The 13665-nt window shown below is 37.6% G+C and overlaps 1 protein-coding gene across 50 annotated transcripts in view; it reads right to left on the reverse strand.

The window, feature by feature from the left end:
* Nucleotides 1–13665, reverse strand: part of DLG2 (discs large MAGUK scaffold protein 2) — a 959079-nt gene that overhangs the window by 409315 nt on the left and 536099 nt on the right. For 3 of the 50 annotated variants that reach the window (XM_085536531.1, XM_085536524.1, XM_032442248.2), the window contains exon 1: nt 313–848. The exons of the other annotated variants lie outside the window; for them this stretch is intronic. In XM_085536531.1, the coding sequence (XP_085392657.1) occupies nt 313–609 (297 nt within the window). In that variant the 5' untranslated portion in view covers nt 610–848. Of the gene's footprint in view, nt 1–312; nt 849–13665 lie in introns of those variants that run through there. 50 annotated transcript variants of the gene reach the window in all.

Consider the following 13665-nt stretch of genomic DNA (forward strand, 5'->3'; position numbering starts at 1 on the left):
GTTAATGTATCCCTATATAACTCCACCCATGACTGAAAACAAGCCTTTTATAGGAGGCAAAATTCATTACAGGGGAAGAGGGATCAATACATCAGTTCTTTACAGGATGAAATTCAAAGGCTGCAGAACCTGGAGACAGGAGCCAAAACATTTTAACAAACTCTTCCATGAGGACCCTACAGTTTCCAAAGACCACAGAACACCGCGATGCCAGCCCAAACACCGAGTCCAGCCCAACACAGAGCAGCTCCCAGACCTCACCCCATCTCCGGAGCAGCCCAGAGTTGCTGGGAGGGCTCAGCACCGTCTCACCTGCAGCGGGGGGGCCCAGCCGCCCTCTGAGCACCACTCCCCCGCGCTGCACCGTTGCTTGTCCAGGGATTTCCGAGGGCTCCTTCGGACGGCGTCCCTCAGAGCGACAAACTTGCTCCTGCTCCGGCTCGTAGCCCCGCAGGGATACTCCTGGGGGCTGTCAGAGCGTCCCGGCTGATGCTGGCGTTGGTGCCAGCCGCAGGCACAGCGAGCATCCCTGCCTGAGGGCTGCCCACCGCTGCCCGGCCCCGCTGCCCCCCTGCAGCCGCCGGGCTGCTCGGGCAGGTGTGCACGCATGGCTCAGCCCGCGATTCCTCCGGCAACTTTGGGTAGAAAAGCCCCTCCAGACAAACGTCGGTTCGTCTGCCCGCACCTCCCCAGCGTCCGGTAGCAGGAGGCGGCGGAGCTGCTCAGAGCGGAGTCGTTGCGTGGCTCCGTGTCAGCGCCGGGCTCCACTCGCGTAGCGCCCCGCCGGCATCCACGCTGCAGGCAGGAGCAGGCAGCGCTATGTGCGCCTAGGATGAGCCCGCATCCCTTTCTGGATGACAAGGCAATGCGGGAAAAAATAAAAAATAAAAAAGGAAAAAGGGAAAAAAAGAGAAAAAAAAAAGCCAAAAACAGAAGCTTAACAGCCAACACAACCAACACCACTTGCAATGTTCAGATTTGGTCTTTTTCTAGCTGACCCTGATACAACTTGCAGGCATCCTGCTGAAGCAGATGTGTATGTGCAAGCTTTGTAAGGCAAAGTGCTTCCTTGTGGAAACAGCATCAAGACTAAGTACTGGAAAAGATCCCCTCTTGCCACTGATCAAAACAGACTCAGAGCAGGATTTTTTCTGCATGCCTGGAGAGATCTTGTCAACAAAATTGCATCAGAAGATGAAAATGACAAGTTCAAGAAGAATGTTATCTGCCCTAAATACTAAACCATAGCATAAGCTTCATTATGTACTAGCGTATGTAGGCATAATGAAAACAGAACAAGAAGCTGTGTTTAAAGATAAGGCCACTTAACAAAGATCTATATAACAAATTAAGTAATCTTTAGCAACCTGTGAATATATAGATGGGAATATATTATTTGTGCCTAAGATCTTCAAAGTTATGATAGCATTATAAATTTCTCTTTTCCATTCTTCATAAATTCTTCATTGTTGATAATTATGTTCTTTACAGGGTTTTCTGTAAACCCTTCATGGGGATTTAAGATAGTTTCCCTAAGTTTTCCTACAGCCTTTACTTCCAAGTATTTGTATTCTTCTCATAGAGTGACAATGGTGTAAAATGTATGAAATCTTGGGTGACTCTTTCAAGCATCTAAAGGTACCTGGGGAAATACTCCAGTTTCAAGTGACTGACTCTTCTGCTCCTTAAGACTCAGTGTATCTTGGACCCACTAAATGTCTACACGTTATGGAGGTTTTCTACTTCTTTCAACCTAAGCCTGTGTCAGCTGTGTCTAAACATAGGAGACAACAATTGTGTGTTTTAAAGAGATACAGTCTTGTGTTGCAGAATCTTTTTATTTCTACTGGTGGCCATCTAGGATTTAAGTACACAAAAAGTGAGTGGTATGTAGAGTTTCAACATTCCAAACAATAAAGCAAATTTATGTTTAAATAATGATTTAAAAGACAGATATAACTATAGCTATGCACAAATCTACTTTCAAGTAAAATAAATTATTTTGTACAAATGCTTTGATGAAATACGACTTGATTAAATTATTGTAATCCTCCTAAATTATTCACACAAAAAATTCCTCAAATCTCAGGCCTTCCTAAAATACATGATACAACCTGGTGGTAATCCTTGATGACAAATTACAGCAGTGCTCAAACTGTGGACAAAATATTTTGACAACACTGGCAGTTGTTGTCACATATGAAACTAAGACCTGTTTTAAGTCTATTTTCATTCCAGGTGCTGCTCCTACAATCACGTTATAATGCAAATTTTGTTAGGAACTTTGCTGAAAGGGCAAAAGCATGCACATGGCATTGTCCACTCACATAACCAGAGCACAACTGCAAGCACTCTCAGAGCTCCGCATAAATTAAAGTCATTTCATGTTTGAAAAATAAATGTTGATGCACTTCTGAACTGCAGGTGTAGATATGGAAGCCAGCACTCAAACATCTGAGCTAAGCGAGTCTATAGGGCAATCACTGCTACATGTAAGGTAAATATAAAGGTAAGTGAGAGTGAATCATGCAAATGCTCTCTCAGTATTTAAAGACTAAACGCTAACAAGGCCTGATTCAGATTTCATTTTGATCATGGTAGACCTGTATGGAGCTATGAACATCAGCTTAAGAGTAAAAAAATACAGCAGTCTTTATATTCTTTAGAGGCCTTTATTTTTGGATACACAGCAATCTGGTCTGTCCAGTCCAGGACATTCTGTTGCTACTGAAGCTTTCTCACACACAGTTTCTGAGTAGTCAGAATACAAAAACCAGTTTAAATATTTCTTTTAAAGCTATTTGGGGAAATCCAGCTGATTTCAGAAGCCATAAACTATTCACATATATATGTTCTTAAAAGGCCATTCGAAAAAAGGAAAAGTAATCATACATTGTGGGACTAGATGTGACCCTTAGGTGACCTTCCTACCCCCCAACCTGAATGATACAGAACTGCAAAGGCATCCTCTTGACAGTAATGTTTATTCATACACTGCTTCTACACTATATTTGAAATAGACTCTTATCAGAATGTGAGAAAGTTGTTTTATTTTTCAAAAGTATTTAACACTGCTGAACTCATCCTGAACCCAGCCTGCACATCTGAGCTACTTTACAGTTAGAAAATACCTCAATAAAAATTGGAAAAAAAAAACCTGAAAAGCCACACAGTTATTAACGAAAGATTTATCTATCTGAAAGAAGTCTGTTTTTTTTTCCCTCTTATGTTTTTAAGAAGCTTATCACTGCCTATGTGAGAAAAAAAACAACAAACAAACAATCAAATATGGGATCTATGTGTGCAGCTAATTCATAGACAGCAGGGTAAGAAGGATTCAAAAAGGAATGTAATTTCATCCACAGTAATGGAACCACTGTATTGTCTGCAGGACAGAACACACTACTGGCTCGACTGGGATTAACACATGGCTAAAACACACATGCTCAACTATCATCCTAATTGGATAATAACTGGTGCACAAAGCAAAACTGAATATTGTGCTGTACACTGTATGAACTGTGTTTGACCCAGTATTGTTATGGAAAAATCTCACTAATTTTCTTTTTGAAACATTAACTAGGCATGACAAAATGGAGCAAGTAGATTTAGCTGATATTCTACCGGCACAAATAACTGTAACTGGATTACACTAGTGCTGGACACACACCAAAAATAAACACCGAGAAGAGCTTGCTTCAGGCAAAAATGTGCATATGGAAAACAAAAAGTGCATATGGGAGAGAAATATTATTAATAGAGTTCTGAAAGGGAAGCTAGGAGTATAGGAGAAGATGAGTTAGATCTAGCAACAGATTTTTCCTTCTGAACAAGAAAGCAATGCTACGCAACCATAAAAAATGCAGAATGGAGGATGAGTAATAAAGATGGAACAGGACATATCTTATTTATTGGTTTTGAAGTTTCCACAAATATTTTGCTAGAAAGAAAAATACCAAGGAGAACAATTATTAATATGATAACAATACTGTCAAATGCAATTTCTGTGCAAATGCCTTTTTTTTTTTTTTTAAATCTTTTTTCCTTTTGAAAAGCAGTAATATTTGCATAGAAATAATCATCCAGAGGTCATATGGAATGGTTACAATTAGATAAAGATTAGTCCAGGAGTTATGTGGTATGGCACAACTCATTACTCTCATAGAACCATAGAATTGGTCAGGTTGGAAAGGACCTTAAGGATCATTACGTCCAACCACAACCTAACCATACTACCCTAACTCTAACAACCCTCCACTAAATCACAGAATGCCTAGGAATCTTGGGCAAATCTCCTGATTTCAGGGACTATCTTATATGTAACATGAAACAAACAAACAAACAAACCACAAAAACCACTTCATTCAATGAAGGCAGAGCACAAGGACTGGGGAAGGTGGAAATACATGTCTGAAACTAAGTTCTGTTTCAGGCCTGCCCCTCCCTTCCTTCCTGCATGTGTGAAATGTGAGAGAAGCACACAGAACTGTGATACCTTCAATAAAGCAATAAAAAAGGAAAAATATAAATGGTGGCTACTTAAAAATTTAACTTTTAAGGAAATGTGACTGGAAATCTGTCAACTGTTTCTGAGTAATATTTCATTTACTAAAAAAGCAGTAGGATCCTTTAAATTAAAAGATGAATCTCAAACTTTGCTGATCTAGCTGTAGGTGTCCCTTTTTGTTGCAGTGGAGGTGGACGAGATGACCTTTAAGGTCCATTCTACCTCAAATGATTCTGTGATTCTGTTATTCTACATGGCTCCCTTCACAACATCTCTACCTTTGTTATCAAGGGCACATTCTTTTTATTTTTGTGAGAGGGCAGAAAAGCTTATGGAGTTATAAAAACAAACATATCCATTCTCAGTGTTAGCTGCATGTCCTAAGGTTAACATGAGGACAACAATTTAACAATCAAGATACAAAGAAGAAGAAAAATGACAAGGGTTTGGAAGGGAAATATATCAACAGAAAAAAATAAAATAAAACAACGACCCTCAGCAGGGAATATTAAGTCAAAATCAATCATGTCAAAGCTGGTGGAGAACAGAGCAGTAGGTTTACCAATTTCACATACAAGTGAATCAAAGAATCATGAAATTGCAGTGGAAAGGCTGAAATACAAACTCATTTCCATGTCAATAGGTAAACATCCCTTACAGGATCTGCCATTTTCAGGTAGAGATGTATAATAGATTGTGAAGTTCCCTCTGAAGAAATCATTATTTTAGTGCTTTAGTTCACTATAAACTAGATTCATATAAAGTCATTAGGCAAAGTAATTTAGATTGGACTAGAAAAAGATCTGTTTTGAAAAGACAGATGAAATGCAGAGGACAGAAAGAACAGCAAGGCTTGTAGCAAGAGCCATTTTCACTATGTGGGAAATAACTGTTGACACCTCTTTTCCATGTGCTCTTTAGGACAAAGAGGGCTATGTTCAAGACTGTTCCAAGATACTTAAAAATAATTTCAGACCTCCATCCACTGTCATGGGAAAAAAAAAGGCTTCTCTTGAGTACCTTTTGTGAGCAGTGTTAAGTAGTTTTGCGATGTGTGATGATGCATTCAGGAACTTTAACTTCTTTAACAACCCTTCAGTTTACAGCTTAATACAAGCACTTAGGCAAATTTAAGACAGCTTTTGTTAAGACTTGATCTTATATTTCCAATTTTAGGCGTTGCACTTCAGAACTAAAGGATCGGCGTGGTACTCCAACACAGTTTTGTATAAAATAAAAAAGGGACATAATGGAATGTCCATGGATAATATTACTAATAATTCATATCCCCAAGTTTTGTTATGTGAATAAATTCAGTACTTTCTTTCTTGTTTCTGTTAACTTAGGAATGAAATTGCATGTTATTTACCATGAGAGATTTTTGGTTTTGGAAGAGAAATTCAACAAAGATGGGTCTTTGCTCAGAGAGAGACCTAAGAAGTAAATGTATACCATGAATACCATGAGATCTTCGCAGAATAAATTAATAAGGAGTTTTATTACTGAGTCTTATTGCATTAAATTCCATATATGTACTGTGTGCACTGCATAAGGAAAGAGGACAGTTTAAACAAGTTAGATTCTTACAATTCAGGAAGGAAATAATGAAGATTAGTCAACTTAGGCAATCATTTTCTAGAATTAATGCCTATTACAGCATCCTATTTCTAAGAAACTGCTTAACATTAAAAAATGATTTTGAAAGAACTAGGCTCAAATTCATCTGCAGAAAGTTAGATGTTGTGTCTTTTCTATGATGCTATTTTAAGTTACCACATAATAATGGAAATTCCTGAGTTGAAAGGTACCCACAAAGATCATTGAGTCCAACCCCAGTCTTCATAAAGGACCATCTAAAATCCAAACCCTGCATCTAAGTGTGGTGTCCCAGTGCTCCTTGAACTCTGCTAGCTTGGGGCCATGTCCACTGTCCTGAGCAGCCTGTTCAATGCCCATCACCCCTTGATGAAGAACCTTTTCCTAACACCCAGACTGACCTTCCCTTGATGCAGCTTCATTCTGGGTTCCCTTGGATGTTAAATATACATTATGAAACATAATACCTAACATAATACCTAACATTTTAAAATAGTTTGGGAGAGTTTTGGCACTCACAATTTCTGGGCCAGCAGTAACTTTTCAGAGTGGATGAATGGAAAGTATAGGGAGGTGATCACATACTATAGCCAAAAAGAACAGTTTATAGCATCTAATACTGAGGATTCAAGTAACTAAGCCAATTTTTCAGCCTCAGGTAAGAAAAGACAAAACAACTTGTATTAATTATCTAACAACAAAAAACAAAATCAAACCAAAATGCATTTGTCTGTAACACAATTGATTTATTACTATAGGAGTGATGAAAATCTGTCTTGATTTGTTGTTATAACTCCACAGAATCTCTGGGCAACCCGTGTCAGTGTTTTGTTACCTGGAGAGCAAAAAAAGTGCTTCCTGTTGTAGTTGGAACCTCCTGTGTTCCAGTTTGTGCCCACTGGCACTGGGCTACACTGAAAACAGTTGTTTTTGTCCTATTCACACTCAACTTTTAGGTATTCCACTGAGCCTCCTCTTCTCCAAGATGAACAGTTCCAATGTCAGGCTTCATATTTAAAAGAACTTCATACATAAACACAGTCCTTCTGGACATTTAAGGTATATATATATGTATACATGTAAAAATATATATGTAGGTTGTGCATGTCCCATCCCTGGAGGCATTCAAGGCCAGGCTGAATGTTGGCTCTGGGCAGCCTGGTCTGGTGGTTGATGATCCTGCACATAGCAAGGGGGTTGAAAATAGATAATCGTTAAGACCTTTTTCAATCCAGGCCATTCTATGATTCTATGATTCTATGAAATATATATAGTATAATTTTTTCTACTCAATATCTGTCTTTATGACTTTGAAGAGAAAAAACAACCTATTGACGTTACTTGGAACACCCATCCTGTTACACCCTGTCTACATCAAGTGACTTCCAAGGCATGAACCAATTGCTCTTTGCCTTAATTCAACTAGAAGCTACTGAGCTCAATGCAGAACTGACAGGGTAGAATTCCATGGTTGGTGTTTTCAAGGTCAAACCACATAATCCCATTGGTCTTGTTAGCACTGTACATAGAAACAAAACCAAACAAGTGATAGGAAGTAGTTTCTCTGAATTAGTAAATGTAGTGGCAGCATGCTTTTCATCACTGCTTTAAGGCTCCATTCAGTTTTAAGGAGAGCAGACAAAATTAAAAGTGTCACTTGAGAAAATGATCTTCAGGACGCAGCATGTGAGGCACTGACTATTTTCCTGAGCAATCTCTAGCTGTGTTGGTCACAGCAAGAGGAAACAGCGTGAAACATGGTGTCCTTAAAATTGTGAGGATAATTTTTATTATAAAAGCATCCAGGAAAGTAAACCTTCTAACAAAACACAGGACTTCACTTGGAACCACATGCTAAGTTACAAAAACAGTCTGGTCTCTGTAACAAGATCACAAGGAAAGCAAATTATTTCATGAAGGAAATAGAGATATATTGTATATTATGAGTATATTGTATATTGTCAAGCAGCAAATTAGATTTAGATAATTAAAACTAGTCTGGTCTGTTTCTCCTCTTATAAAGAAATCACTGACATTCTGTTTTTTTACTCCGTGATGGTAAACAGGATCGGAAGGATCTTGGCCAATAGGAACATGCAGCCAGAAACTGAAGCTGCAACAACCTTTTGACTTCATAGAACATTCATAACTTTGGGAGTTATCTATTCAAAGGTAGATAATGATGTATATTATAATGATGTATATTGCAAGAGTTTGGGGTTGTTTTGCATCATTTATTAAAACCAGTTTTAACATTTATCCAGCAAATTTGCTCCTAAGTCAAATATCTTTCTCTGAGAAACAATTGCCTGAATTAGTTTTAACTTCCATCTCATCTTCTTTCTATTCTCTAATTTTACTTTAAATCATTATTTATTCCCCTCAGTAATTATAATTTCAAACAGAAAGGTTATCATAGGTCCCATGGTGTGCTATTTTTCCAGGTTTTTATCTGGCTTCTTCTTGTTAGCTCTTCCATTCCCTTAAGCATAGGAACAACTTCATCCCACCTTCTGTATGTTACTATGGAATTTCCTACATTCAAGTTTCAGGCCATTACTCCATTCAATGTACTACCAATCTCAATATATGCAAATATGTAAATTTAATTATGTTTTTTACTTACACATTTGACTATGGAAATATTTGAGTATTGGCTAGCCAGCTGAGTCAGTAGATTATTCTGCAAACTCACAATCAGGTTGTTTCATCTGATGCTGCATTCACATCCAGTTCTGCTACCTTAACAGATTTCTTACACATTAAGCAGTCAAAAAAACTGCAATAGATCCCATTTGCCTCCTACAGTTTATTGTAATTTTGCGAGACACATTTCTCAGAACTTTGAAAAAAATTTCTTGCAAAGACAATTGCATTATATGGATATATTTTCCTTCTGCACACACAGTTATTCCTCCAAGGAATTCGTACAGACTTTGGGCAAAATATTCTCACTTCAGTAACTTTGTTGAGTCTTACTTTGTGAGAATGCTTCATATATTTCCAGCCATTTTAGGCAATGTAAAGGCAGGTTTCCTAGTCTATAATTCTCCAAACACTTTTAAAATCTGTTTTAAGAAACTTGCTTTTTTTGTCTTCCATTCCTATACTTGCAGAAGCATCTTATGTGTTACGGAACTCATTGTTTCATTTTTTTTCTAATTTTAATTTTCAGTTCATGCCTGGACTGAAGCCACATGATCCCAGCAGTATGCAACTATTAAAGTAATTACTTTCCTCTTTACTGGTACTTATTCCCTTGATTCCTCATCTTTAAATAATTAAAAAACAAACCTTTTTGACATTTTTGTAGAGTGGACAGGAATGCAAACCACTAATTAGATGTTTAAAAATAATTTTATCTTTTTCAGTGGCTTTTTTTTTTAATGTATTCCCCCCTTCCATCTATTTCTTTGTGAAACTACTTGCTTCTGACATGCATTAAAGGAAGGTACCTTTTATCTATTCAGAGTTTTAGAAGGCATTATGGTAATTACTTATTTAAATTCTGTTTGTGTACTACACATTTCTTGCTTAGACACAAAATAAATTTATTCGAAAAAATACTGCTTTTATACAAAAATAAAACCCTGTTAAATTGGCTTCTTGATTTGAATGAGTTTCATGTTTTGAACTTTAAAATTTCTGTTATTGTTTTCCCCCACTGTGATAAGGATGTGAAATTTAACACAAAATTTCAATTAAAGCTTTATAACTTCTACATCACACCTTTGTAAGTTCTATGTATTGGTCAGAACTATGTAAAGAGAAATGTTATGCAGTTTTTTGATTACTGAATGCCATTTATTGAACGTGCAGCCAAAATCTCATGATAATTCAGTTGAAAAATATTTTGAATACCATACAACACTCTGGAAGATGTGCCATTTTGATACTGCAAAACTACCTGTATTCAGTTCACTTTTATTATGATGATAATCTTAGAAGTCTGACTCACTTACATCTTCATTTATACTAAGGATTCCAGCTGATCCATGTAAATCATTTATATGTTAATCTTACTTGAATTTTATAAACAGAATAAAGGCTACATATATATATATGAACACACACATATATATATGAAAATAAATATTCCGTTAAAATTATATTGAGTTAAGGAGCTCTCTGCCAGTAGATAAATCAAAAACCAAATCTGCAGTGTTGGTAAAAGCAAGGGTTATAGTTTATTCATAGTTTATTTGAAATTACTATTTCAAATAAACAATAAAGAAGTTACTAAAGCGAACAGTGCTATTGACAGATAACTCTGGAAGAGTGGACTACACTTCTGAATTTCTGCCTTCCTATCACCAAATGTTTAAAAGCAAGTGTGAAACACATTTGTAGAGTGAAAACTTCACACAAACGTGAAAGTTCAGAAGTATATTTTTAACTACTTCACAGCAAAACATGATGATACTTTCATCTATCATTTCAATCATATATAATTTTGTTCTCTCATGACTAATGACTGATTAGTGATCTGCTTTTATGCTAAAATAACTGTTTCTAAATATGTTCTTAAATAGATATAATGATTGGAAAAAATTACAACAGGAAAAAGAGAGCATACTTCAAAAATTGTTCCAGATTTATTTCAGCCAATGTACCTAGTGACTTGTTAAGGCAAAACAAAGTTCAAGAAGAAGAGTTCAATATAAAAGAAAATTGCAAAGAAAAATGAAATAATTACTTGAAATCCCTAATATACATGGCTTATAAAAATATTTTAGAATCTCAGCTAATCTCAGCAGATAGAATTACTCACAAAGATATATCCCTAGCTCTGCTTTGTTATAATCTGCTCTAGACTGCTCTAGAAGTTAAAATCATAGATGAATGTGAAAAGTAACAAGAACAGCTTCCACAAGCACACTAGCAACAAAAGGAAGATTAAGAAAGACATGGGGATTTAGTGACAAAGGTACGGCTGACACGATCAGTGATTATTTTTGCCTCTCCTTTTACGGGCAAGGTCTGTTCACAGGTTTCTCAAGTCCCCGCAAGGGGAAGTAGAGTCTGGGGGTGACAGTGCAACCTTCAATACAGGAATATGGAAATAGACATCATTTAAGTGAACTGGGTGGACACAGGTCCAGGGAAGAAGAATTGAATGCATCCAAATGTCCTTAGGAAGCTTCCAACACTGCAAGACCTTTCTCATCCTTGAAAGGCTGTGCTACCCGGAGAAGTCCTGCAGCAATCCAAGATGGCCAAAGATGTTATCTTAGTGTGGAGGATGTGGGGAAATGTGGGGGGAGGTGGGGATTGGAGGGTGCAAGATGAAGGGAGTGGGCAAATCTGAGCAGCTGATCCACCAGTAGGCATGGATGCCATTCATAGGCAACTTGACAGAATGGAAAAACATACTGACAGAAACTTCATGAAGTTCGACAAAGGCATTGTGATCCCCGTCACCCTGGGAGGAATAGCTGATGCCACAGAACTGGCTGGGAATTGACTGACTAAAAGCAACTCTGCAGAGAAAAAATGGGGTCCTGGTGGCAAGCTGAACAGGAGTCAGCAGTGTGCTGTTACAGCAATGAAGGCAGACCACAGTGACTGATATTAGTAGGAGTGTGTATAAGGAGGTTAAGGAAAGCAATTCTTCACTTCCACTATTATGAAAGCACATCTGAAGTACTGTGTCTGTTTTGGGCTAAGCACTAAAAGAGAGAGATGAATTACCTGAAGTGAGTTCAGCACAAGGTCAACAAGGTGGTCAGCTAGCTGGAGCACATGATGTATATGGACAGGATGAGAAAGACCCTGTTCAGCTAAGGAAACTGGCTAAGAGGAAAATCTAGCTATCTAGCTGACCCCTTTAAATGGTGGCTGAAGAGAAGCCAGGGCCAAACTATTTGCAGCACTGCACAGCAAAGGGAAAGGACCAATGAACATGAGTTGCAGCAAAGGAAATGTGATTAGATGTCAGGGAAAAAAACTGCCACCCATATACTTAAGCACAGAAGCAGGTTGCTCAGTGTATGAAAATTTCTCGTTCTTACTTAAGTGTTGCAAATGCTTCCTTTGCTCAACAAATGTTTTGCACTGTAGAGCACATCTTTCAGTGTTTTCCTGGTCAGTCAGTCTTCGGTGCCTCTGCTTGAGATTCCCAGTTAGCAATGTTACATGAATTTAAGTTTAAGCTGATTATATTATAGAATTGACACCATTTCATACTTCCAGAGTCAACTAGATGGTAAAACTTACAGGTCAGCCTCATTTTACCCCATTCTTATCTAAAAACTATTTTATTTCTTTATTATTATTATTTATTTATTTTTTTTAATACTGATTGTAGATCTTGGCCAGTAAAGACAAACTGTTTCAGTCTGGAAAATGAATACTGCAGAACCACCAGCAAGATGAGAGAATGTGAGAAAAATGAAGAAACAACAAATTCTGAACTAATAACAGCATACTATTTATTTTCCAGTGTCCTTCAGCATGGCAAAATAGGGCACTAGTTTGTATTAAATGCCAATAACATAATTTCTGTTAGAAGAGAAATAATACTTTATTTCTTCATAATCTTTTGTCAGTTGTTAGTAAATCATCAGCAGATTAGACTTTCAAAGCATCTTAAAAGCATGTGCTAAACAGAGTGAAAGGGATCTGACAGTTTAATTGCATATCTGTTGTCTTAAAAATGTAAACTGCAGTGGTTTTTAGGCCAACTGTGAAAACTCATACCTACAAACGGGAATTAGTGGCTGTGAAGGCCCTGAGGGCACTACAGGGGCCACTTGTGACACATTCTTTTCCTACATTGCCCATGGCCGGGAAAGAAATACAGCTCAGCCTAGGGCTCAGTCCCTCCCTCAGCAAGCCATGGGACAGGAATCCCAGCTCCAACACAGCTCTGACCAGCCCAGCAGCCGTGGGCCGATGTCCCAGGCTCAGCATAGCCCTGGCCCCAGTTTTGGCAGCAAAATTCAAGGAAAACCTAAATAAAGCCAAGCAAATAATTCTATGGAGTATTTTCTGTCCTTCACTCATCATCTTTATTGTGTTCTTCCAAGGCTTTTGTGATTGAGTTTTCTCTGGACGTAAGGCTTTTGTAAAAATCCGTAAGAAGTGTTTTGCCAATAGATCTGTATTTGCCATCCAAAAGCAATCTATCTGCCCAATTAAAATGGAGGTTCATACTAAATCAATTATAGAATATAGTAATTTGTTCTTATTGAATTGAGCGACCTTCTGCTACTTATTCAAAAAATCGAAGCAAAAGAAAAGTCATAAACTAAACTACTGTATATGTGATCTCATTTTCTGCAATGGCTTTTGAGATGCTCATCCTAGACAATATTGCCATGGAATCTGAAAGTCTTGAACTTATACTAGACCTGATACAAGAGATTTATTTAGACCTAAAATGAAGACTTTGCACTCTTCAGAGTACCCCATCTCTAGATTCTACTTAATTTGTCAGATAAAACTAGATGATCCCAGCCAGCAGCTGGGATTGAATTGTCTACAGCTTTAAAATAAAATATGGCATGGAAGAATATGAGATTCTCAGACTATAAATGCAAATCCTCAAAAAATGTATACAC

The sequence above is a fragment of the Coturnix japonica genome, chromosome 1 (genome assembly GCF_054131305.1).
Source record: "Coturnix japonica strain WE chromosome 1, WE-NBRP24, whole genome shotgun sequence".
NCBI classification, from domain to species: Eukaryota; Metazoa; Chordata; class Aves; order Galliformes; family Phasianidae; genus Coturnix; species Coturnix japonica.